Here is a 27,944-nt window from a genome sequence, read left to right as displayed (position 1 = left end):
TGATTTATTTCCGTTTTGTTACAACTGGAATTTTAATGAAGTGATATTAGTGTGTTTTTCTTCAAACTTAATTAAATGTTCCTTGCTCTTTCAAAACGGATATTCATCACATACAAATTTAAAATTACTTAAAAAGTTGATCATTAATTATTTATAAAACAAATTTATTTTTAAACGAACTAAGGAACATTTTTTTTTAAATGAAGAAACCTATAAAATAAAATCATTAAAATTCCGATTAGTTTCAAAGAAAAAAATAATTTCCATATAATTAATGAGCTGACAAATATGGCGATCTGCATTCAACATGTTTATATGATATATTTTTACTTTTACATTACTTTTATATTTTTTTTCTTGAGTATGCTACTACTGTACCTCATATTATACCAATCTCAGATGGGTTCATAATGAGTTGAATTGAATCTGACAGTTTTACTTGTCTGCAAAAATAACCTACACCGTCAAAGAAGAAAATTTGACGCGGAAATTGTTTGAAGCCAGAGGCGCCATATTACTTCACAATGGCCCTTACCATAATAATTAATAATAATAATAATAATGTCTTCTTATTTTGCTAAGTGAATCGGTCAACAAGTTGTGCATTGAAAGAGCATGTTATGTATTTTAAAATGTCTATTGTACAGCTGCGCCTTAGTTGCCAGATAAACTAATGACTTATATCCTGTTGCAGAATGCTTTTTGTTATAAGGTTTGAGCACAGCTAAACAAAAACTGAACGCACGACTTTGCATGTCACAGAGGAGGGATTTAACAAGCACACAAGTTAAGTAAATTCTTTGTAAACGTTTATTTTATTTTTATTTTTATTTTTTTAATAAATCTGCTCCAAACATTCACTGTTGTACTTATTACTTCCTTCCTTATAAGAAAACAAGTTTGTAATCACGTGACCATTAACATAGAAATATACTGAATGCATGTAGTTTTCTTTCCTGAAAATTTCAGTTTCTAATGTAAAATATTAAAAAATGCCAAAGCAATACATTGTACATAAGCAGATAGGTAAAGTGAATTCTTTAAAGTCAAGCTATACAGTGCAATATAAACCTTCTTAAATTTTTGAGTGTAGTTCAATATTAGGGCTTGAAATGAGAACTAGAGCCCCATTTAAAATACAATTTATTATGACTAAATTGTACAAAAAAAAAAAAAAAATTGAAACTGAACTGTACAGTGGGTTGCGTGTCACCAGGAAACTTGTATCCACAATAATGAATAACTTTTCTACTCATACATGCCAAATGGCAGAGTTTTACTGAAATTCCTCCCCAAAGTCGAAAAGGAATATTATGAAGAAAAAAAAAAAGTACTTACAAAGCAAGCATCCCAAATTCCATGGCAGTCACTGAAGATTTGATTCAAAACTTATAATTTAAGAGTCTTCATCCCAGCGAAATTAAAATACCGCTAATTTTACAAAATCATGTGATATCTTCAAATAGATAAAAGATAATCGAAATGTGGAACAAGAGCGCCCTAGACAATATTATTTTACATGAGAAACCGTTATCACGGCTCACTTATCTGCTTTCGATTTCGAGCCATTTTGAAAATCGGCATTTATTTTCGCGTTTCTAAACAGCTGAAAACGGAAAGCCACTAGGTGACTTGTGATAACGGTACCTCACGCAAAATAATATTGTCTAGCGCGCTCTTGTTCCATATTTCAATTATCTTTTATCTATTTGAAGATATCACATAATTACTGTAAAATTAGCGGTATTTTAATTTCGCCGGGATGAAGACTCTTAACGAAAAAGCAACTAGTAAATTGTGATAATTTATGCGTTGCCCGTGCTTTTTATATAATTCAAACTCCTGACGTATTTCGCAGAAAAATAAAATAAAAATGTTCTTTAATTTTTTTTTTTTTTTTTTTTTTTTTTTTTTTTTTTTTTTTTTTTTGAAAGTTTGTGCATTCGTTTTCTATATCACGCCACCAAATGTGTTTATGTTTGGTAAAAGCAACGGGCCAAAAAGCTTGCTTACGTAAAGGTCAACTGGCTGTTATGTTGTTCTTTTTAATAAAAAAAGGTTGTGCTAACCTTAACCATATGTTATTGTTGCTTCCTATTTACTATTTCTCACCTTCCGTGTACGAAAATGCGTACACTGAAAATATAATTTTAATCAACCATCTATTGTAATTTTATTTAAAAAAAAACTTTACGTATTATTATACAAATTTATTATATAACAAATGGAAGGGGGATAACAATGACTCAGTGCTGCAGTCGAGGATCTGAAACGTTAGGAAATGAAAATGAAATGTAATTTTTAAGTTTTACGTCCCACGATTATGGCGGCTAGGATACCGTGATGATGAGAAATGTGTGAAATGATGGAATGAAGAAAGTGGGAGAAAACGGGAGAACTCCGAGAAAATCTACGCACATGGTGTTTGTTCACCACAAAGTTCATTTGGCGCGAGCTGGTATCTAATCAAGGATCCCATGCACCAGAGGTGAACGCTCTACCACTGAGCCACCGCGGCCCCAGGAAGTATAGCGGTAGTGACTTAGCAAAGCTGACCTACTGATTGCAATAGGAACTTCAAGCAAGTATTATTGGAGTAATCAACACGAGTAAATCAGTTTCAATAATTAATGTCGTAATTACAGTATTATGACACAGATTTCTTTTATCACTAAAATAACACGATGATTAAGGTTTATTGTAATGTTATTATATACTCATTTATTATATAACACTGATTTATTATGTTTCCAATCAGGGCCGGCCCTAGGCAATTTGCTGCCCCGTGCAATGCCATCATTAGGCGCCCCCCCCCCTTTCTCCAGAAAGAACAAATCTTGAAAACCATAATTTTCAGTATGCTACGAACAAAGAAGGGGAGGGAAAGGGCACACCACTCGAAAAGACCTAAACACTACAAATACAATCTCGTTATGTCTATTTCTTTAAAATAATAATAATAATAATAATAATAAGCTACTGTATTATGTTAGAGAAAGGAAACACATCTGCAGAGGAACGATGGTAATATATATATATATATATATATATATATATATAGAATTCAGTATCTCGAAGTATCAGTTTGCAATTTCAATGCAAGTGGGTCTTTTATCTTTAATTCTTGATTTTCCATCTACATCTGTTTAAAAAAAAAAAAATCCTTGTTTCCACCTTCAATATGATAAGGAAAGACAAGACTAATTTTTATACCAAAACTGTGATAACTAACTAAATGGAACGGTGTTCGAGAGTTGAGTTTTTGTATTTGACAACAATCAAGCAATTCATGCTGCAATTTGTTTGAACATTTGCGTTAAAACTATTCATGTCATCTTAAAACAAATGCGACCTAAACACGACTTATGAATGTACTACGTAGTAGTCAAATATAAAATCAGCCAAGGATCTTATAAAATAGAGGATCTGCCCTTACGAGAAAATCTTGAAGCCATACGTCACAGTTTCGCCACCCCTACTCTGCCCACTCCACCCAATAGGATCGCAATGTTTTGAGCCAACAAACGTGGCGGAAACGAAAGTAGCCAATCAGACGATGGCGAAAACGAGAGTAGCCAATCAAACGTGCCGATGCTCGGTTGTTTTTTTGACTTCATTATTTAATAGAATGAAGATATATATGGGCGGATCCTCTATTTTATAAGATCCTTGAAGTCAGCTTACTAAATTTACGTACTATCATCATGAAGGCTGTTTCCAACAAAAAATATTTATTTTAAATATTATAGGCATAGTTATCACAGAATTGTGGCTCCTCGAAACATGCCTACCAGTGCAAATGCACGTGTTGCACATATGGTAGAGCCGGACCTGTTTCCTACTACACAATAAACACAGTTTCCAACATTTACATTTTGTACTATTGTTTTACTATGAAATTTATTATTATTATTATTATTATTATTATTATTATTATTATTATTATTATTATTATTATTAGTGGCGTATTTACGATTTTGTTTCGGGAGGGCTTTGCTAACTTTCGGGGGGGGGGCTTTGCCTGAAAATGTGAAAATTCTGCAAGATGTTTCATATACTTTACTATAGTAAGATTTCGGGGAGATTAAGCCCGGAAGCTCCCTAAACACGCCACTAATTATTATTATTATTATTATTGTGTTCCACTTTTAGGTTTCGAAATTACGGTCACCCTACTTGTTGCAAAAAATATTATATATATCCTTAAAACGGTATCCATGAAACGAAACGAACCTACGTAAATGGAAAACGAGAAATACCAATAGAAAATGCGGAAAAGGAGATTGTAGGCTATTTGTGTGCGAAGTGAAACCAAAAATCTGCCAATACACTTGCTGAGTTTGCCTACATTGTATTGAAAGTATTTATTGAACAAGTGGTGTGCAAAAAAGTAAAATGACTGTTATGGTTAAATATTGAATAATTCATGAGGCAACACCTATTGTGATGCTAATTTGTAAGACGAAGGCGACGTCTGTCTCTCGCGGAGGGCGTCATGTCTTTTAGTTGTGGACTAACCGCGGGACTTTATACGGAAAAGCAGGTGGGCATAGAACGTGTCACCATTTTGCTCTAACCATAATCAACAATTCTTCTCTCTCCAGTCAACCGAGACGGTTTATAGACAGAGAGTATACATATACATCAGGAATATTAGCTCTATCAACACACTGCTTTTAAGGTGGATCACTAGGTGTTCTCGGTGCTATGCTAAACGCTGTTTGAATAATGCGGCGTTGCCAGGTAGTGTCGAGTGTTTACTGATGCTAGATAATAAAGGAAGTAATCATGGAATTCTGGTTGGATACTTACTGGAGAAATTAGTTTTAGACCCTTACCGCAATTCATAGCTAAGTTCCGCTTCTCAAACTGCAACGCTAGAATCCAGGAATTAAACATACAAATTTGGCTACAGCGCGTTACCGCGTTCTGCGCAAGTTTCTTATCAAAATTTATTTCCTTAAATGTAAATTAATATTTACATAAAATGTGAAACATAACACGAAAAACGGTCAAACACTATATCTATTTTGTAATAAGATCGTTACTTTAAAGTACTTTACACATTCAAATAAACATTTCATAAAATGAAGCATTTCTATTAAGATCTAACAGCAAGTGCCATCTTGTGTGCTCTGAAAAACGAATCAAATGTTTTCTTTTGTTTCCTTTTTCGATATCCAGAAGACACAACCAAATGAATCAGTGTCTTGTGTTGTAGCTGAAACATTACTCTATCTTATAGTACAATATTTATAATATATAACGTTTCATTGCGCAGTAGTTAAGGAAATGAGCTAAAATATGTAGTGACTTCCGGGTGGTGATCCACGAAACAGTATTGCCAGTCCAGTAAACATAAAAATAATTTATTATTAAACTTATGCAAAACAGTATTTTAGTAGAGAGTTTTTTTTTCAGCAACTGAACTAAACTTTTTTTTCTAAGAGTTACTGAAGCATACGTATTAACGAAACTTTTACTTTAAAAAATTTCGACAGCTTTACATATTTCATGACTTCTAAAGAGCGAGAAAGCGATGCCCAACCGCAAAAATAAATAAATAAATATTTCACAAAAAAAAACTCTTGATTATCTATCTCATGACGAGAAATATTGAAGAAAACACCTAAATATCAATCTAATACGAAAAAAAACATCTCGTTATCTATCACACAATAAGGAAAACATCTGATTCATATCTCGCAACAAGAAAAATATCTTGTCTCACACGAAGAAAATATCTATCATAAACGAATGCGTAACGTGTGGACTCAGGTTCGTTGCCAGGTGAAGATGATAACTTCGGATACAAAGCCTTGTAATAATTCATCAATTCGTCTCCGTAAATTCCGTATAGTATAGTCTTGATGCTAAAGAGGCGTGAAACTAATCAATCCAAGAAAAAATTCAAAAGGGGAAAGTATTTCTTCTAAAACTGGTATATTTTTCTACATAAGAAGTTGTATTTAGGAGTTGGTTTAACTCAACTTGTCTTTCGTAGTTTAGGTAGATAGGCAGTGTGATGGGTTCGTATTCTTCATTTTTCACAAGTTCTACTTCCGAAGGATTAGGATTAGATTTCTGGGTTTTTGGTATCTATGGCTATGTTGGCCCCTCACGTATGAGAGGTGACGTCCCTCGGGGATAACACTATCCGAGGAAAGAGAAGGAAGGAAGCGGCCAGTATGTTAGGTACCATCCCAACATTTGCCTGATGTGAATGTGGAAAACCTCACTCAGGATGACTTTCCTGAAAAAGCTGTTACACTTTTTCGACCGAGTGTCTCCACCGGGAATCGAATCCGGGACTGCTCGCACCAAAGATAAGCGTTAACAACTACGCTACACGGTACCACTATTTTTAAAAGAAAGCGCTTAATAATATAAAAAATAAAACATGCAATTATCTGATGAAGGCAATAATGTGAGAATTTATCTGAGGAAGGTAATGAAATGTTGCTGAAACTGTTACACAGATAACTAGTGAAGACTTTTCATTGCTTAGGTTTTATCAAGGCCGACCCTAGGCAATTTGCCGCCCTGTGCAATGACATTATTTGTGCTGCTCCCTTTCTCCAGAAAGAACAAATCCTAAAAACGACGATCATGTTACCCTATCGTGAACAACGAAGGAGAAGGAAAAGGCATTCGCACCAAGAAAGGCATGAACACTACAAATGCAATTTTGCTGTGTCTGATTTTTTTCCCTTTAAATAATAATGTATTATGCTAGTGAATGACAAAGCAAAAACACCTGTAGAGGAAAGATGATGACACCTTTTATAAAATTCAATATCGAGCTTCAATTTCAATATATCAGTTCGTAATTTCAGTGCAACTAGCTCTCTTTTATCTTTATTACTTGATTTTTCTTCTACATCTGTTAAAAATTAGAAAAAAAAAAACTTGTTTCCAGCTTCAATGATAAGGAACTTGTTTGTAACAAAGATAAGGCTAATTTTCATATCAAAACTACGATAACTAACTAAATGGAACAGTTGTTCGCTACTGTTCGAGAATTGAGTACCTCTATTTGACAACAATCAATTCGTGCTTGGAGTTTTTCACCTTTGCTTTAGCACTGTCCATGTGACCTTAAACTAATGCAATTTATGAATGTATCATTGAAATAGAAGGTCAGCTTAGTAAATTATCTACCGTCATGAAGAAGTCTGTTTCCAACTAGAAATATGCATTTTAAATAATATAGTTATTACAGATTTTACCGCCCCGCGCTAAGGCACGTCTTGCAGATATGGTAGAGCCAGCCGCCCCTGGGTTTTTATTTTTATTTAAGTTCTGTTTCCCAAGCTAGGATGGACAGTAGATTATTTCTAACGATCTTCTACACAGATTTAAACCACAAATCTCTTAGTAACATGCATTCACGTAACAGAGAAAGTAAGTGATGATGTGTTGTTAAGAGACTGGTTTTCCAGCTGAGATTTTTGGGCTTGTTTGAGTGCTGAGCGAGAGAGTTCATTGGCCCCCGAGGTATTCAAGTGACATTCTCTCTCTCGCTTGCCTCGCTCACCGATTGCCCCTGGGCACAACACAACCAGCGATCAAGGGCACTCGCTACATACACACTTTCAATCACCCAATGGACTCGTGGAAGCCTCTGACTGCCACTAGTATAATTTAATTACTTTAAACATTTATCAGGTTTTTAAAAGAGGAGTAGGGCGGAGAAATGGGCTGTTATCAGCTGATTGAAACAGAAAGGATGCTAACCTTTGCAACATATTTTATCATCATCAATAATAATAATAATAATATATTTATACAAGATGCTTGCAAGATCAGGAGTACACTTGGGTGTAGTTATTTGGAATAATATAGACATAACATTGACAAACAAGATTGAGTCAGTCCAAACATGATTTATTAGGCTACTATGCCGTAAAATGAATCGAGATTACTACTTACATAGTTATGAATACTGGAATCAGTTTTGGGGATTACAGGAATTAAATGACAGGAGAAAACTTACTGAAAGAGATTTTATTCAGAAAATACTATACAATAGATATCATAGTGGAGGGTACCAATGTATAATACGAGAAATGAATCAACGTTAGTTCCTTTCAATCAAAAATCTGTAATTTTGAGAAGATTGGCCGAACCTTTTAATTTAGTTCATTTTATCAGCATAGAAGTTTTTTACAGTTTGACAAATATTATTTGTAATATTTTTGACAATGTATGTATTTTGAGACTTTATATTAATTTGACAAGGAATTATTAATCCAATCCTATTTTATTTTGTCATTATATTTTATTGTTTTAGTAGGTAGGTTACATTGTAGGCAGTGTGTTTATTTTTGTTTGATAAGATGCTGTATTTTTGCCGTTAGGCTGTTCATGGCACAGATTATATTATTATTATTATTATTATTATTTATTATTATTATTATTATTATTATTATTATTATTATTAAAGGAAAACTCCCAGTCTACAAATAACGCCAATTCCTAATAGGTACCGTTCTGGTACGAGCGTTGCTCGCCTGACGCCAGCAGATGGCACTAGTGTGCTGTGCAGCCAATTTACAGATTTAAACAAGGATGTTATAAAATATATTTTATAGCATCCTTGGATTTAAAGCTATAGTTGACGATTTAATTGCAACCTAAAACTAAGTGATTTCAATTTAATTACTTCAACATAGGACAAGGCTGTAAGCATATATGGATTTCAGCATTAATATTTGTGGAACCACATATTAGTTATGGACGAACTTTATAAAAAAAAAAAAAGTGTAAACAACAACAACAAAAAAATGAAATCTAAGTTTTACATCCCTGGATCATGTCGTCTAGGCTAAAGGAGACTGTGATTATGAGAAATGAATGAAATGGTGAAATTAAGAAAGTGGGAGGAAACGGGAGCACACTGAGAAAACCCACACACACGGTATTTGTCCACCACAAAGTTCACTTGGCGCGAGCTAGGATCGAACCAGGGACCAAATGCACCAGAGATGAACGCTCTATCGTGAACCACTGCGGCCCATGGGTAGTGATGGGCAGTGGGAATATTCCCGGTGGGAAGGAAAATAAAAAAATGGGAATATTCCCGGGAAAGAATTTATTTCCATTTCTTTACTTTATCTTCCAAACTATAAGAACCATGTGTCTCATTACTTTATTTTCATTTATTATGATTTACGTCTAGGTTTTAAATAATTTGGATTAAAGAGATAAAATTCTTTGACAGTACTTTATATAACTAATGATATGATATTTTAAGTTCCATTTTCATTTGCACTAAAAAGTAGCAAAGTACTAATTTACAAATGATGAGGAGGAGCCACTTCGTAAAGTAATGTAGAAATTATGTAGAAATAGAGATGAAGTACGGTACTATCAATTCAACCAAACCACCGTTAGTAATAGACGTCGGTTTGTGTCGTGTCTCTGACTCGAATTTCTCAAAAGGTCCTCGCACTTCTCTTATATGTGAATTAACGTATGAAATTTGGAGAAACAGATAGGAAGAAAGGTCATGTTACGTACTAAATTAGAAAACTAGGTCAGTTTTTGCAAATATTGTGAACATAAACATGTAGGCCTAAATGTGTCTTCTGATACATGGTGAGACATATGTCTTTTGACAGCTACCCAACCTAATTTGTTATAACGTTTAAAAATTTAATATGTTCATAATATCAATAGTAGAGTCAAGTTTAGAAAATCCACTTACATTTAATTTAAACTGTTTAGCGGTGTAAAAGTATGTGGACTTACTATACCATTTTTCACATATTTACTTGCATACAACATATTGTAAGTAAATATGCATTTATGCGTACTCTTTAAATATAACAAAATATTAATAAAAAACATAATACCGTTCAGAATATACATCTTGAAATATCCTCTGGACATAACAGTAATAATATTTGCTGATAAGAAACGAATTTACAATTTTGGGGAATATTCCCGGGAATTTTCTCAGGGTTAATTCCCGAAAAATATCTTCCCGGGAATTTACCCATCACTACCCATGGGCAACACTAATTCACCCAACTGTTGAATCACAGGTCCTATTTTACTGTGACATGATTCATAGTATTATAAACTATAAATTAATGCAGTGACTGTAAAAACACAGTGAAGAACATTTATCACCGTTTATAAATACCATATTCCGTACAGATCTTCGCAAAATTTTGCGGACCGTAAGCAACGCAAGTACAAAGCAATTGTAAGTGCTTTGCCGCTATACCGGTTGTTAAAATATTTTGAGTTTGCAAAACCGTTTGTTATATCCAGACATAAACACACTCATGAGATGGTATCAAGAATGATTGCTCAGATATCAAGAATGAAAACTGGGATTATATGAGTGAAATGGTGAGGGTTATTTACACTGCTCGACAGAACGTAAGCAACTCGAAGAAGTAGCAGAAAATGAAACAAGAATACTGCATCCAGTATAATCAACAAAGAGACTGTGCAGATGCACAATGCAACAACAATGCATAAATAAAGGACAACAATACAGTTAGGATGGGTAAAGAGTTCAGAACTACGATACCTCGACATGTAAAACTGGATTGTGCGAAGGCATAGACAGTGTGGGCAGTGTCAATATGATGTGTCACCACAGGCACGACATCTGACCTCCACGCTGTAAATCAGTGTTGATCAAGTCTTGGAGCAGATGGCCCTAGAGAAGAGGCGTTAGCAATTCAGGCCGAGTGCGTGGAGGTGGGTTGAGCTGCGCTATTCGCCGCTCAAGAGCATCCCACACATACTCGATATGATTCAAATCCGGCGAGTATCCAGGCCTTGCAATGCGCGTAATGACTTTGCTCTCCAGGTATCCAGATACAAGATATGCACCGTATGGGCGGGCTCTGTCATTCTTAAACAAGAAGTCCGGAGCAAAGGTTCCGTGGAAATTGCGCACATGTGTACGGAGAATTTCATCCCGATACCGTTGTATCGTCAAAGTACCATGTTTCACAATATTGAGGTTTGTTTTCCCATCCAGTATGATTCCACCCTACACCCTGATGGAACCACCGCCAAAAGACGGCTGTTCAACAATGAAGTTTGGGTGATCGCGTGTTTCTGGTTCTCTCCACATTAATGTCCGACCAGCAGAATCAGATGACAGCTTGTATCGAGACTCATCGGAGAACATAACGCGCGTTCACTTGTGTTCTCCCATAGAACATGTTCCTGACATCGTGTGTAAGGCGCACGTTTGTGCTCCGGTTTCGGTGGCACACACAGTACAGGCCTCCTGGCATACAGTTCTGCTGTATTGAGCCGGGGACGAACAGTTTCACAACTAATATGTTGTACCGTCGCTTGAAACAAACCTTTGCCAGTTGAGAGCATGACACTTGACGGTTACATCTGGCAACAATTGTGAGAAACCGGTCATCGGCGGATGACGTCTTCCTCGACAACCTCCTTCAAGACGTCTACTGACTGTATGTCCATTTTGGAAGAGACTCCACAGCCTTGACACAACACTTTTGTTCACATTGGATTCTTATGCCACGTCCACTTGGGATCAGCCTAGCTCTAATCATCCAATTATTCGTCCGCGGCCAGCATCACTCAAATGGTCGTCCGCTAGCCATTGAATGATGTCTACGCTTGATATCCCACACAGGAACCATTACCTCCCTGCTTGAGCCTCGGGCACAACTGGGCTGTCGTGTATGCTTCGTGGCAGAATCTGTTCATTACGGTTGCGATGGTGCTAAGCATGCGCTATAGCGGGCCCTCGGCTTGCCTGTACGTCTCTTTGTATAAACATGTCTCTTACCAGTGTTTAACGGGCCACATACGTCATTTATATTTGAAACATCATTATCACCAATTGCTGAAGGCCTTTCAAATACTTTTTCACAGTCTATTGTGGACAACTCACTACTATATAATTTCGTCACACAACCTTGTATTAGGCTACTGTGTACGTCTCTACTAGACGCTTGTGGTGTCCAGTGAAAAAAAAAATGCTTTTGTGTACCTTGTATGGTTTGTTTCCTAAAAGAAATATAAGAATTCTCCCTCTCTCTCTGTATATATATGGGAAGAGAAAGAGAACCAGTTGATAAAAAATTAGAATAGCACCACTGTTGATATATATATATACACTAATGCGGATAACGGAAACCGCGAAGACCTGTACCTACCATATCTGCGGGCAGCTAAAAGGCATGTCACTTTCTGATGTCCTGGTAGTACATATTACGATGCTTAGGTAAACACAACACCATTACCTATGCTTGAAATCTCTTCTTGTTTGCAATTGCAATTTCAGCATGTTATATATTCTCTTACTCTCTCTCACTCACACATGTACATACATGCATACATACACATTACGTCATATTCCACGCTTTGAAACATCTGTAAACAACCGACTATCCGATTCTTTTTCTTCTGTTTTTGCTTCAGTGCAAGGGGGGACATAGCCACGTTGGACAACTCGAGAAAGGAAACTAACCAAATATAAATGAACTATCCCAAACAAATAATATTTCTCTCCCTAAACACGATGGGCAATATGCAGAGTCGTTTTGACGTATGATTAGCACCATACTAATGGTTTGACTAACACACGATTATCGTAAGTGTATTTAGAATCTCTGATTAGCAAATAGCCTACCTATCAGTTGACGAAGTTAATCACACGTTAGTAATTAATTTAGAGCAGACGGTACCCTGGTTTAGCCACATTAAACACATTATTAGAACACAAAGGCAATGAATTATCTTTCTTATATTTCACCACATAGGGTGAATTAACAATGAAGCAGCTATTACGCTAAGTCCTCTACAATAGCAGAACTGTTTCTTGAAGTGAACAGTGAGAGACTAGTAGAAAATTTCAAGTTTTCTGACGGCTGCATACAACTGATCGATAAATTATTTTCCCTTATAATTACAACGTAATCCTCCTATTGTTGCTAATATTAATTGATTTCCACTAATTCCTGCCATAAATGCATCCCTCTGAAATGAATAAATTAATTATAATCCGATTTCGTAGCTATTTTTAAGTAGTTGTGATGTCAAAGAAAACATTTCGAACTTCGTATTTCATATGTTTTTATTTTTACAGACTACGCATGCGCACGTTTAGATTTCCATAGTTGGCACATTTATTTCTTCACCCGATGTATTGGGGCAATATTAATTACTCATATCCAGATCAACTTATTAGTTGAACTACAAGCATACTCTGAATACCACGGTCCTCCTCAGTACTGAACTAATACGGCACTAATCGCGTAACTAACGCATGGTTAACACATTCTCTCTGAATATGGCCCAATTGACTAGGCCTAGTTCTCACTTATCTATTTAAAACATTGAAGGACATTTTCTTGGTCTCAAATCCTGGTACATGTGCAGAATTTCCTGTGTTTGTCCAACGTAAAAAAGCAGGGGATCAACTTTAATTAAGAGGTAGGAATTATAGTCTAAAAGGCCAGAAATAACGGGAACCAGAGCCGACCATATCACTCAACTAAGAAGCAGTCTGGCCACCTATAGTCCATTATGAACTAAGTTCAGAAGTTCAGATTTTAAAAATCAAATAACAGGAAAGTACTTCAAAAGATAACTAATATTTCCTCATATCTGAAAGAATTTTTAACAAGTAAAATCCTAATAAATACATTTCCCTTACAATTTCTCCAAAGAAAAGTCATATTAAACAAGACGACACTGGTAATATAATTTCAAAATGTACACGCGCATGATGATTCATTTATTTATTTGATGACAAGCTTAATCAGTTCGCGTAAACCCGACATCGGGGTACGTTGGTTTGTTCCGAGCTCCCGTTTTGCACTATGTGCCTCTAATACAAGTCCTAATTTGATTTAATTCAATTTCCGTATTGTGTGGACATCCGTGTTGTTTTACTTTTTTACAATAACTTTACTTTATAATAATTAACACTGGAGAATTCGGGTTTCTGACCCGCACAATTTTGATTATGCTGTGTCACGACCACGTGTTTAATTTAGTGCAAACCCTTTAATGATTAATACGATTTATTTATCTTCTAACAATCTTCAGTGTAATAGAGGACATGGCTACTACAGCTGCCTCCTACTATTTCTAAACCCTTTTACAGTTTCAAGATTAAGACAAGCACACTTTCAGGGATCATCTGTTACTGTTACAAAAAATCTAAATGAATGTTAGGCACGTAATTACAGAAATTAAAACTCTGACGGCGATCTACCCATCTGTAACCATGTATTTCATTCTTCCGGAACGGTTTGAGACATCAAATTGCTGTAAGCGATATTATAATCTTTACATTTATTTTCCTCGTCCCTCGTCCCTGTCCTCCCTTGTCCAAATTGTAAACCAAATGAATGATGAAAAATAATAAAGCAAAGAAGATTGCAATGATGATAGCCCTGTTTCGGTTAAACTTTCAGGTGCCGAAACTGAAAGGCGCGATCTGAGCAAAAAAAAAAAAAAAAAAAAATTTCCTAGTGCTTAGATGTGATACTTATATATGCACTTTGAAAACTGAAATGAAATGAAAGCTTTCAGTTTAACGTCCCACGATTGTACTTGTTAAGACTAAGGGAGACGGATTATTAAGGTATGTGAATTAGGGCCGGATTAAGGGGGGACTTAGGGGGACTATAGGCCCGGGTGGACAGGAGCCTCCACTCTGATCAAAATCTCCACTGGTTATCTACAAAGAATCATGAAGATACTATCATCACCATATAATAAAATATGACCAAAAATATGAAATACAGGGTGGTTCAAAAGTAGGTATACAGTTCCGTACTGATCAGCTCATTGCTTTCTATGTCATTTCTTACTGTTATCCATCAGGTAGACTTAGTTTCTTTATCAATTGTTCTTAATGTCTTTTACTTACATCTTAAGCTCGAACAGCAGATGCAAATAAACCTATAAGCTAGAATGTTATACTTTATTAATGCAGGGATGTATACCTACTTTTGGGCCACCCTGTATTTCATATTTTTGGTCATATTTTATTTTATGGTGATGATAGTATCTTCATGGTTCTTTTTAGATAGCTAGTTGAGATTTTGATCAGATTGGAAACCCCTGTCCACTTTCCTAGTGTACTTTCACAGAAATATATTAGGTGAAGTTGTAACGATATGAGTATACTTTTGCTTGTATTTTATACATGTATTTCACTTTTCTGAGCAGAATGTACTTGCAATTGATGCACAAACTATTTAAGAAAGGGAAGAAGAAATATATAAAAAGGATATATAAAAATGTAGTTGCTTTGCTGTTGATATACGTTGCTGTTTTGTGCTAAAATAGAGATTCGTTGTCATAGCAACAAAATATCAATAAAATATAATTCCGGATCCATCTTGTGTAAATTACATGCACAACTTTTAAGGTGTATAAATGTTTCATTTGTTACGCGATATAATAAAAGGTAATATCTTGATGCACTGTTCGAAATAGTTTTTGATGAATTAGTAGCCTATTAATTGCTATATAAATTTATATGAACTGTGGGATGTCGTCTCATAAAATATTGGTGTAAGTGTCGTCACAAAGTCAGCAGTGGCCACAGATTTTTTCTCGCCCCAGGCCTCCAGCCCTGATGTGAATGATGGAATAATTGGTGGAATGAGAATGTAGGAGAAAACGAGAGTATCCCGAGAAAACTCACAGACGATGTTAAGCATTTTCTTGAAATAAAAATCTTTTGTAAAAAGTATCATTTTTACTCCCTTGTAACTTTCTTTCCACTGTACGTCATATCACAGTCACAAGATTAGACATTAAGGTGCTAACGCTGTGCATTCACACGTCAATCTTACTCGCTATGGATGTTTACGGATGTTAGTGATAATGTAGCAACTTTGTAACACTTAATAATAGAAGTAGTATTGTCAGTTTTTTTTAGTATGTAATTTGAAGTACGTAATAACTTCACGAAATGCCATTTGAAAAAACTAAGTTTATACTGGGATGGTAACACTGTTAATCAGGTGATATTGCAGATTATGTCACTGTTCCGCATCGATATTTGCACGCTACAAAATTTCATCACTCTTTATCCATTAGTTTAAGTGTTACAAATGTGTTTCAACGTAGTACATACTTACCATATGTATAAATTCTCTTAGTCCTTTTGCTGGTTTTCTGGCTTCTAGAAAAAGCAAATTCGGATAAAACTTGCTTGTAAATTCAGCAAGAGGTTGGCCGAGGCCAGGGGCGGCTTTAGGATTTTAATTTAGGGTAATCCCGCTCCTTCGCTTATGGACAAATATACACATTTTATTGATTAATGACAATGGGGAATTACTTTTATAGTAATGGTTTATGCTATTTGTTAAATAATTATCATGTACCATTTATGTAAATAGTGGAAAATATATTTACTCTTTATTGTATTTTTTAGCGTTTATATATTTTCAGAATTTTTGGGTAGGCTCTGCCTACCCGGCCTACCTGTTAAAACCGCTACTGGTCGAGGTACAGGTGAAGAGAGAGGTCTTTCTCGTTATGTCTCGTTATGTTTTCTTTCCTTTGTCACCATGTGTTTCTCCGATCTGCTATTTATGAAATTTAGAAGTGGTTAGCATTCTTTACCTTCTTGCGTCATTATTGCGTTTCTTTTTTCTTACTCTTCTTTAATGTCTCACGTATATGTTACCAAGCTGAGAGAGACGATGATGAACGAAATGGTGGAATGAAAAGATGGAAGAAAACGAGAGAGCCTTGAGAAACCCCATGCATACGGTGCTTCGTCCAGTACAAAACCCAACTGGCGGGAGCTGGAATCGAACCAAGGACCGCACGCAACAGACATGAGTGCTCTACCACTGAGTCACTACGTTTTCCAACTAAACAAAAATTTATATTGCAATTAATTGGTTGGCTGATTCGATATACAGCATCCTATTCTGCACAGAGGTCACGTGAAACGTGGACTTACACTTAAAGGAAATCTTTGTGAGATTTACGCCCTAGTTATGCCGGTTAGGCTAAAGGAGACGGTGATGAGAAATAAATGAAATGGTGGAATGAAAAAAGTGAGAGAAAACGGGAAAAACCCATGCACACGGTATTGGTCCACCAAATGGTTTACTTGGTTTGAGCCGGGATCGAATGAGGGACCGCACGCACCAGAGGTGAACACTACCACTGAGCCACTGCCTACACTTAAGCATGGAATCTGAACAATATCAGCTTCCATCGGAAATTAAACCCGCCATGTAGCAATTAATGTACACAATTAAGTGTAAAATTGAAACAATCATCCCATTTGTATTTGTATTCTGTAATCATATGGATATTTTTAATTCGTTGAGTGTAATATTTCGTTACTTATTTCGGAATTTACATGCCTTACAGGGTTTTTGACACATCAGCTAATGGACAAAGACCTACCTTAACTCTTTACTCAAAGACTAATGGAATACGTACTAAAAGAGGTAAACACTATTGAAACGCCTGAAGCATGAGTAAACTGAGAATTTCCTTACCAATTTTCTGTGGTAGGCAGTCGCCGATTGATGATGGTGAGGCTGACTCGAGTATACCATTGTCGATGGAGATCTGCTCCACGCAAACATTCTTCCGAGGCAGGTCTTTTTCCTCCGAGGTTTTTGCTTCGAATCCGAGCTACTGCTCGAAGGCTCACGCCTCTTTTTATACCACCCGGACTTCATGAGCACACTTACAGTCACATTACTTGTAGACAACACCAGAATCCAACACTCAAAAAAACGAGTTTCTGCACACGCGGAATTACAGATTTCACTGATTATTTCTTTAAACGTGCGAAATCCTTCCGTTTTTCTGACCGTCAAGCATCATTGCTACACAAGCGCCGTGACTACAGCGTCTGAAAGCAGCATCAAATGGCAATGCCCCGATACCTGCTTGTCCTTGAGAAGTTGCACCCTGCACCTTGCAAGCCTCTTTAACTCCCTCAGGTTGTATCGCCAATTCCTTCGTACATCGTCAGATCTTTCCAACCTCTTTTGAATAATATTTCTGCATATGCAAAAGAACAGCACTCGACAATACTAAACACCAGCAAAAGTGGACTGGGATTGTAATAGACCATCCGGTGTAACGTGGGTCAAATCAGTTTTTTTTTTCTTAAAGGAAAAAAAAAAAAACGAGCCGGTCAAACCGGTATTTTTTTTATTTCCTTTCCTCTTGTATTCCTTTTCTTGTGTTGTTCATATCTACATGACCTTCCTTCGTGTTGTATTATAACATGCTTTCTTCTCTTCTTCTATTACACAAAAATTCTTTAGTTTCTTTTTCAGCGGACGAAATTTTAAAACAAAATGGCAACTCAGGATAACTCAAATGTCATGCTAATTGGAGAACCTCCAACATTTGTCGTTCTTAGTATTTTTGGGGGAAGGCGAGGGGGGGTTCATGCAATATCATCAATGATACAAGACTTAGCCTAATGGTACTAAATCTACCATTATTTATATGCAGATACAACGTACTATCTACGACGAGCCATTGCCGGCTGCACAGCTTGCGTCACTACTATTTTTCTGCTTTTCCCGAGTCCGAGTTCGCTAGGAGGACACTAACAAAAACTGTGTCGCCACAAAGAATCAAACCAGAAACCACGTGTATAAAGGTATTACAAAGCATGAAGTACTAATTATATACTTTTCCCTTAAGGAAAAAAAAAAAACTCTCATTGGGGAAGTAATTGCAGTGTGTTCCCGAATCTAGAACAAAAGGTTACTTTCCGTATTTGGATTGAGTGTTAAAGGAGTGCCAAAGTGTTAAAAAGAACTTGTGGTACTAAGAATATCATGAACTATACTAATAAAATGACAGAGCGTGTTAACTATTGGTACTGTACCAGGCCCATAGCCAGGAAGGGACTAGAGCAAGCAGTGTCCGCCCTAAACTATTTTTCCTCCCTCTAAAACAGAAGGGAGGAGGATATATTTATAAATTTACTCAGAACTAGAAATTTTTGCAATTTTACTCAAACAAAATTCAATTTTTACTAATTTCTGCGTAAAATGACATCAAATATCTCCCATTGGACTTTTCTCAATTCAAAAGTTTGAAACTTAAATACCCTATTACTACACAATGAGCAACCAAATGTAATTCCAAAGAATAGTCCCAAAGAAGAGGTCTGCAATATTAACTGTGAACATAAACTATAGAAAAAATGAAATCTTTAAGTTTTACGTCCCACGGTTATGCCGGTTAGGCTAAAGGAGACGGTGATAATGAGAGATGAGTGGAATGGTGGAATGAAGAAAGTGGGAGGAAACGGGAGAACCCCGAGAAAACCCACGAGCACGGTGTTTGTCCACCACAAAGTTCACTTGGCGGGGACTGGGATCGAACCCGGGACCCCAAGCACCAGAGGTGAACGCTCTACCACTGAGCCACCGCGCCCCCACATAAACTATAGAATGTCTGAATACAAATAATAATTAAAATGTTGACTTTTCTTGTGTACTTACATATGTACACTCATGTCCAAAATGATTGTCGCATATTCATAACTGTCTTCTTGTAAGAATAAAATTCGATAATGATTTTGCAGTTTACTTTTAATACTGATACTATGTGTATAATCGGGAAATCTATATTTGTGGTAAATTTCATAGGAAAAGAATTATAAATACGAAAATTATAATGAGTAAAACAAAATGTTGCTAAATCAACAAGAAAGTTTTATTTTCGTTTTATTGTCCTTATTTACTGCTCTTTTGACATTAAATTTTCTACATATATGTCTTTGCCGATTATAAACATACTAACATTATAAGAAATACAGGATGAATTGGTTACCAAATTATAATCAAGCAACAACATGTTTATAGACATGCGACAATAATTTTGGACATGAGTGTACATCACAAGATAAATTTTAGAGAAAAGAATTGTAAATTTTAAGAGAAAGAATGGTAAATTTTCGGGGAAAAAATTGTAAATTTTCGGAGAAAGAATTGAAAATTTTAGGGGCAAGAATGGTAAATTTAGAGGAGAAAGGTAAATAGAGGGGAAAAGGTAAATTTTTGAGGGAAGAATGGTAAATTTAGAGGAGAAAGTTAAATGGAAGGAAAAATATCTTTTTAAAGGGAAGAATGGTAAATTAAGAGGATAAAGGTAAAATTTAGGGGGAAGAACGGTAAATTTTACGGGGAATAATAGTAAATTTAGGGGATAAAGATAAATAGAGCGGAAAACGTAAATTTGAGGAAAGAATAGTAAATTAAGTTAAATTTTAGGGGGAATAATAGTAAATTTAGAGGAGAAAGGTAAATTTTAGGTGGATGAATGGTAAATTTAGAGGAGAAAGGTAAGTAGAGGGGAAAAGGTAAAAATTTTGAGGGAAGAATGGTAAAAGAAGAGAAGAAAGGTAAAGATTAGGGGACAAGAATGGTAAATTTAGGGGAGAAAGGTAAATGGATAAATTTGAGAGAACAGTAAATTTAAGGAGAGAATGGTAAATTTGAGAAGAGAATTATACATTTTAAGGGAAAATTGTAAATTTAGAAGAAAACAAATTCCGAGGGAAAAAATGTAAATTTGGGAAGAGAATTATAAATTTTGACGGAAAATTGTAATTTTCGGAGTTGCGACAAAGTCCTTGGAGGTAGGGCATCATCACTATTATGTATTATGTTGAAGTTTGCAACAACAACAACAACAAAAAAAAAGCCACTTCAATGCAATAATGTAGTACTATATTTTATTGCAAAGGGGGGGCAATTTCTACCGATTTACATCTAGTTTATTAAATAGATTATCAGAAAAATCGTCGGCGTTATTGGGATGCCCATATGACTAGCTTCTGGTATTACTTTAGTGTATTCGTCTACCAACACTGTGAAGGTAGCATTCTGTTCGATATCCATCATGAACATCTGAGATTTTCCACGGAAGATAATTGGCAATGAAGACGTAATAACAGCACAGGAGAGGGGGAGAAGAATACATTGTGTATCGTTGAATAGAACTCTATTTACCTCTCTCTAATGATGGCTCCCACATCAAGAGATGATTTTGGAACCTCGTAGACCGGAAAATTATAACAACAGCTCCCGCCGAACAACTGCTTATGCGTTTCCTTCTTTTTTTTTATTATCATTACAAAACTAAAAGAAACTCATTGGAATGTTTTGGTGGAAGTTTGGAGTCTGCGGTTGCCATGGCTGTCTTACTCAAATGTCACGAGAACGAACTGAAGCACCTCGATCTTCTCACGATTAGCAATTTCTGGAAAGGATCCAACGAGGCTACAGCAGCAATTTTACTCAACAAGCATCTTTTCTTCTCTGCCCTTTCTGTATTTTCATAGAGAATATTAAAATAATGAAAAAGAAAAGAAAGAAAATGTAGGGCAGCTGATGGAAGTAATGATAAACTTAGTAGAAAAAGAAAGAAAAGTTGATTGAAACTATTTTTTTTTTTAATGGTCGCGCCCTATTCTGCTACAATGTTTATTTTTAACTAATAACTAATAAGTAAAGGGAGCCATAGACGCACACACTTGCATGACCAAACTTGCATTTGTTTCATCATGCATTTCGGAAGAATTTTTTGCCTACACACGTACCAACTTGCTGCCCAACTTACTAGAAGAATGAATCGGAAGAAACAGTCACGTGATTTCTTTCGCTGTCGTGATTGGCGGACCTAAATATAAAATAACCAACTTGCATGAACGAGCACATACACGATAAACATGCACGAAGAACAGCAAAACCATCACGCATGATTACAGAAGATTTTGAAAACTATCAAATATATAGTGTCTCTACGTGAAAATAAATTTATTTGCTATGCAAATATATTAATTAAAATAGAGATAAATATTAATTAAAATAGAGATAAATATTAATTAAAATACGCTAGTGATGATTAAAAGCATCTGCTTTATTTCTGCTTGAAGATAGAGAGAAACCAAAAAGATAGGGACAAATTACATTATCTTAGGACAACATAGATTGCAGGACAAATGCAATAGGGTAAAGTTTCTGAGTGAAATTCAAATCGTTATTTGCTCTTGTATATATATTACCATCTAGTGGCGAACGACAAAACTCAGTGATGTGTGGAGATTGGTCTGCGATGAATCTATTCAAAACCTACTGATTATATTCTATCCAGTTGTTTATCTTCCCTTGGAAATATAATAATAATAATAATAATAATAATAATAATAATAATAATAATAATAATAATTCCATTTACATCAAAAGAGATGGATTATTACCTACAAGTGAATGATTATGGAAATTTGGTGAAATGAAAAATTAGGAGGAAACGGGACAATCTCAAGAGAACATTAAAATGACCTGACGAGGAACCGAATCTCCAACTTCCAAAAGCAGATGTAAGAGCTTTACCAGATGGCCCCGGTGCCCCTAAAATAAAATAAACATTAAAGATTAAACAAAAACAAATAAAATTATTACCCCTCTTGTACAGTGGTTTTCTGCAGTCGGATGAAAAGAGCTGCTACTAGATATACTGATAACAAAAATACTTCCCGACGAAGCATAAAGTTCTCGGTGTTCAACAACCATCTTAAGGAAATTCAAGCAGCTCTGGAATTCTGAGGAAACGGACTGCAATCTATGAATACAGAATTAACGGCTTTGGGATCCAAGATACAGGCATCACCTACTGGCTGCCTGTCCGCCCATACCTCTCACGAGCTATAGTCATGGGCGCCCGAAGAATATTTTCTAGGGGGGGGCTCAAATCCGTGTTTGCTATATTATCTTTGGTATTTTTTATTTGTATTTAGAAAATCTTAATAAATTTAATACATTTACGTGAGCCAGAAGGGGGCTTGGGCCGCACCCTGCCCTCCCCTTCGGCCGCCCATGGCTATAGTATCAGAGAGTTCAGAGGTTTCATCTTCAATGCTAAGCTTGACTTGACCCGGTGCCTCGTTCCCAATCCTTTCTCTTTTGCTTCTATCCTTTGATCAGGCGAGTATTCACATTCACCTACGAAGGCCAAGTATTTCCTCAGCTTCCACAATATCTACTGTCAAATCTTTCACTCACTCTCCAAACAAATTCCAAATTCCGCGAAGTCAAATGTCAGGGACGAGACGATTTCCACGCGAAAAACAAGCGGTTTTACAATGCGTTGCATCATCATTGTCATTTCATGCCAACAATAAATGTTAATCAAATTATTATACTGAACGCTGAAGTTAACGTTCCGAGATGTTTTCCTAATCTGTACTGGGAAAAAAAGCAGTAAAGATCAGAATTCATACAAATCGTTGAAAAGAGAGAGAATACGAGACGAGAGATAAAATCTCCTTGTCTCGTTTTGAAAATGTTATGGAAGTTTTGACTTGTGTTGAAAAACTTTTCCCGTCTCGATTCTCGGAAAGTTTTTCTCGTCTTATTTGCCTGCATCAATTTATGTACGAGGGATGATTGAAAAAATAGTTTACAAAGCCTATAATGGCTTATGTGTGAGACATAAGTGGAAGATTAACACACCTGATGATAGAGGGCGCTCAAGAATAGTCCTCGATGTAATTACAGTTTCTGTTCAACCGCTTATCGCAACAGCAGATAGTTTTGTATACCATTTGCATAGAAATCCCCGTCAAGTTCTCGTAGCCACCGTTTTGACATAATCACATACCAGATAATGATCATCTCTCTTTTTTTATTTATTTATTTTTTAAGAACAGGGAAAAGGTGAAAGTCACTGTGGCTAGGTCAGGGCTGTAGAACGGGTGATCTAGTCGTTCCACGCGTGAAAGTCGGCGGTTGAAGTACTGCGTCTACCACTATGTGCAGGGTTGTCATTAACAATATTGATCCGTCTTTCTTTGAAGGCACGACACCACTTCCTTACACGTTGCTTTGAAAATTACCGTTCCTCATATAGCTCTACAATCTGCCTATGAATGTCAGTAAGTGTAATGTTTTTCCTTCAGGATTTCCTAATTTTTCTTCTTGATTTCATCTAGAAGTTATCACAATCCGTCCGCGTCACGAGAAGTCCACGAAGGATGTAAGATAACATTTAAACCATCCTTGTGTTGGTGTATATTATGTAATGACGTGGGTTTTCCAACGTTGAAAAATGCTCTTCATTGTGTTCGTACAATCCTTTTATCAATTTATAATTTATAACACTATCGATCATGTAACACTAAAACCGTGTCTGTGATTCAACAGTTGGGTGAGCTAATGTTGCCAATGGGCCGCGGTGGCTCAGTGGTAGAGCGTTCACCTCTGGTGCTAGGGTCCCTAGTTCGGTCCCAGCTCGCGCCAAGTAGACTTTGTGCCAAACAAACACCTTGTGCCTAGCTTTTCTCGGGGTTTCCCCGTTTTCTCCCACTTTCTTCTTTCCACCATTTCATTCATTTCTCATCATAACAGTCTTCTTTGGCCTAGCCGGGATAACAGTGGGACGAAGATTTTATTTTTGTATTAGTGTTACTCACGAGATTCGTGAAATTTCACGTCTCGATTCCTCTCTCGAAAATGAAACGAGAAGTACATTTTAAGTGTGAATTTACATTCCGTTAGCGGAAAATCTAATGTAATAATTGTCAAATAAATTTGAATTATCTTGGTCAACTGAGACTTTCAAGCCACGATATTAAAATCTCTCACATACAGATGTAAGAATAAGTAATGGCCATATTTTATATCAACACGCATATACAGATTTTTAAAAACCCTTTTAGTCAATTTCTTCTTTGCAGGGGCGAATCCCTTCCCCCCCAGAAGAAGAAACTTTCTTATTTTATATATAAATAAAATTCATCCCAGTTTGGAGCTCTTAAAAGTAGCTCTAAGTTGCAGTATTACAACCCACCGCCCCTTAGAAGTCTGTCCTGGATCTGCCCCTGCTTCTTCGATAGAGTGTTTGCATTAACTGCTTCAAATCTACTAAAGGCATCAATAATATTATTGCTCCGTCAAATCGAGATAAGTAGACTTTCAGTATTTGTAATATCAGACGTTTGTGTCAGGTTATAGGACAAATATCTTTTTTAAAAAGAACGCATGCAGTAATATGTTTCTCTCCACGCTCATAAAGAGCTCAACAGTAAACGCCGGTTTATAGATATCTTTTCTTGGAGTTCTGACTCCGTTTTTAACACCGAAGCTACATGAGAAATGAGTCTACAGTTTATGATGGAATCCGAACCACCATATTGGGCTAAGTGATCCAACGGTAATCAAACCCGATACCCCGTGAACCACAAGTGCTCGCGCTACCCAGTAAACCAGTCGAGAGAGCCACACCATAAGAGCCTACAGTAGGCCTGTATTGAAAAATTGAAGAAACGTGCTGCGATCTGTTGTCCGCTGGAGCTCTCTTAATTTAGAGTCCTTTTCAAATGGTTTTACAGAGATTTGGTTCATATTTTGGTATATGTAAGAGAACAAGTTAGTCTAGTGGTAACAACGTTGGACTCACGTTCACGTAGTCCCGGGCTGGATTTTTGGATGGCGTTTCCCAATTTTCGGCATCCACCCAGCGTCGTGACGCAAACTGGGGAGTCGCCTGAATGAAAGACGTGACAGGGCGGTTAGTAACAGGGCGACACAGCGCACTGACCACGTGCTCGTCCTAGGCTCCACATAGTTCAGCCAGTCACTGACAGATGGCGTTCGAGCGGCTTAGCCCTTCAAATAGGCTCTTACACCAACTGGTTTGCTTCGGTATATGGTCGCGTGTCTACTTCAAAAGTGAACGTCACTAACAATCTTAAAACATCCATAAGGCAGACATAGTGGCTCAGTGGTTGAGCACTTACCTCTGGTGCGTGAGACTCCTGGTTCGATCCCCGATCAAGTAAGTTTGGGTTCGTAGATTTTGTCAGGGTACTCCCCTTTCCTCTTACTTTCTCATTCCACCAATTCTCCCATCATCTTTCACTTGCTTTACTCATCGTCTCCCTGAGCCTAATAGGGCATAAACTTGGGACGTCATTTCACTTTCATTTTTTCAATACATCCACAGCTGTAATTAGGTCATAGCCAGGGGTGTAGCCAAGGGGGGCCCATCGGGGCCCGGCCCCCCCCAAATGGTTTCCTGGCCCCCCCAAATGGCCAGCTTTTAAAACATCATAGTAAAATTATCTCGCTTCATTCATTTAAAAGTAACAAAGTTTATTGACAATTAATAATTTATGGTAAAATAGTATGGAGAAATAATATTTTTCCATACCGATCGAAAAATAGTATAGTATCTCTTCCTTATACCGATCGAAAAATAGTATACTTTTTGTGACAGCAGATTACACAGTTTACTGCGATTTATATTTGACAGTTTGAAGACAAACGTTTTAACAAGGTACTACAAATACAGCCATAAAACAAAGGTACTAAACTGAGTTGTAAGTACAGTATATTTTATATGCTTTAACAAGTGTTTTAAAAGACATAGAGGATCGAAAATTTGGTGAGAAACAATGTTTTTATTCAATTTGAATTTCATTCGCTCTTTTATTTCTACTCAGTGTAATAAAATAAATATTTTTTTTTAGTCACGAATAATAAATAAATATTATGTCAGGAAACCATAAACAAATTAAGTGAAATTTAAAAGAAAATCAATCTTGTGTAGATACGTTCTGTATACAAGGTTTTAAATTTAAATATAAAGGTAACCAAGAAAAGTTTTGATGCTTTTTCACCCACCACCTTCGAAAATCGATATGTCACCTAACCTGGAAGATCAAAAATAGTCCCCATCAGCATCGACGACCTTGTGAAAACGTTCTGGAAGGTCATGCAATCCATCGTGGTAGAACTTGGTGGGCCGTGAAACGAAGAGAGTATCAGGTGCATTTTGGACTTTTACTAGGGATTTGAACTGGCGTCCTCTAAGGTGATTGTCCAAAGAATGGAACAGGTGTTAATCGGACGGTGCAATACCCGGGGCATATAGTGGTTGCAATATTGTTTCCCATCCAAGGCGGAAAATGGTGTCCTGAGTCATCCTAGCCACGTGGAACTTAGCGTTGTCCCGTAAACGAGGACCCATTTTTAATTCAGAAGTGATGGCTCCAGAGTTTTGAGTATTTGTTGAACACAGCTTAACTGCTTACATTACACAGTTGCATTGATACTCTGACCAGCTGGCAGCAGTTCCCGATGCACGATGCACCAAACACACAGAAGGACCTTCTTCTGGTACAGTGCTGGTTTCTGCTGTTTTGAAATCGGTTCATGAGATGCTAACCAATGATGACGGCGCCGTGGAGCTTCGTATAGGACACACTTTTTATCACATGTCAACGCCCTGTCCAGAAATGGCTCCGAAACAGTAAATAAACACAGGCGACTGCCGCATTGCCTTCTAGCCCGGAGTCAAAATATGAGAGACCCATCGACCCAACTTGTAGTGCTTCACAAGTTGATGAATGTGCTGCCGAATGGTTTCACCACATACTGAATTGTAGTCCCAGTTCCTCTTTGTACATGTGTTGGTCTTCTGGCACGTGGTGTTTTCGGGTGTTTCGTCATCGTTCTTAAACTTGTTAAACCATCGCTGCAATGTCCGCGTCGTCACGACAGCCTCACCAAAGGCCTGGCATATCTACAGCGTTTGACCTCCATTTGAACTCGTTCAGCATACATGCTCTTATGACGCTCTGTGGATGTCCCATGTTCTCTCTGTCTTTACGCAAGTTCACGGTGTGTATGAATTGCCACAACCAGGTAGTATGTTGGATATACCCACACCAACAACTGACGTTCGCCTTATCTTCACTCGCATTCAATTCACAGTGTGAGGTCCAATTGAACACAGACCTCCATGAAAAGGGACAGAACTTTCTTGGTTACCTTTATAGTAATGCACGAAAGTATAGCGTTCGGTCCCGGGCAGTAGTTCTTGATTAAGCATAATAAAAAATATCTTGAATATCATTTATGGGTAATAATAATAATAATAATAATAATAATAATAATAATAATAAT

General features: G+C 36.6%; 1 protein-coding gene across 13 annotated transcripts in view; it reads right to left on the bottom strand.

Annotated features, from left to right (window-relative positions):
• baz (par-3 family cell polarity regulator) overlaps positions 1 to 27,944 on the bottom strand; it is a 477,788-nt gene that overhangs the window by 176,627 nt on the left and 273,217 nt on the right. The window contains exon 1 of one of the 13 annotated variants that reach the window (XM_081740530.1): positions 17,496 to 17,979. The exons of the other annotated variants lie outside the window; for them this stretch is intronic. Within the exon in view, the coding sequence (XP_081596656.1) occupies positions 17,496 to 17,681 (186 nt within the window). The 5' untranslated portion in view covers positions 17,682 to 17,979. Of the gene's footprint in view, positions 1 to 17,495; positions 17,980 to 27,944 lie in introns of those variants that run through there. 13 annotated transcript variants of the gene reach the window in all.

This window comes from Thermobia domestica, chromosome 15 (genome assembly GCF_964235325.1).
Source record: "Thermobia domestica chromosome 15, izTheDome1.hap1.1, whole genome shotgun sequence".
NCBI lineage: Eukaryota > Metazoa > Arthropoda > Insecta > Zygentoma > Lepismatidae > Thermobia > Thermobia domestica.
Note: the sequence above shows the minus strand (reverse complement) of the source record. Positions and strands in the feature narration are given on the sequence as shown.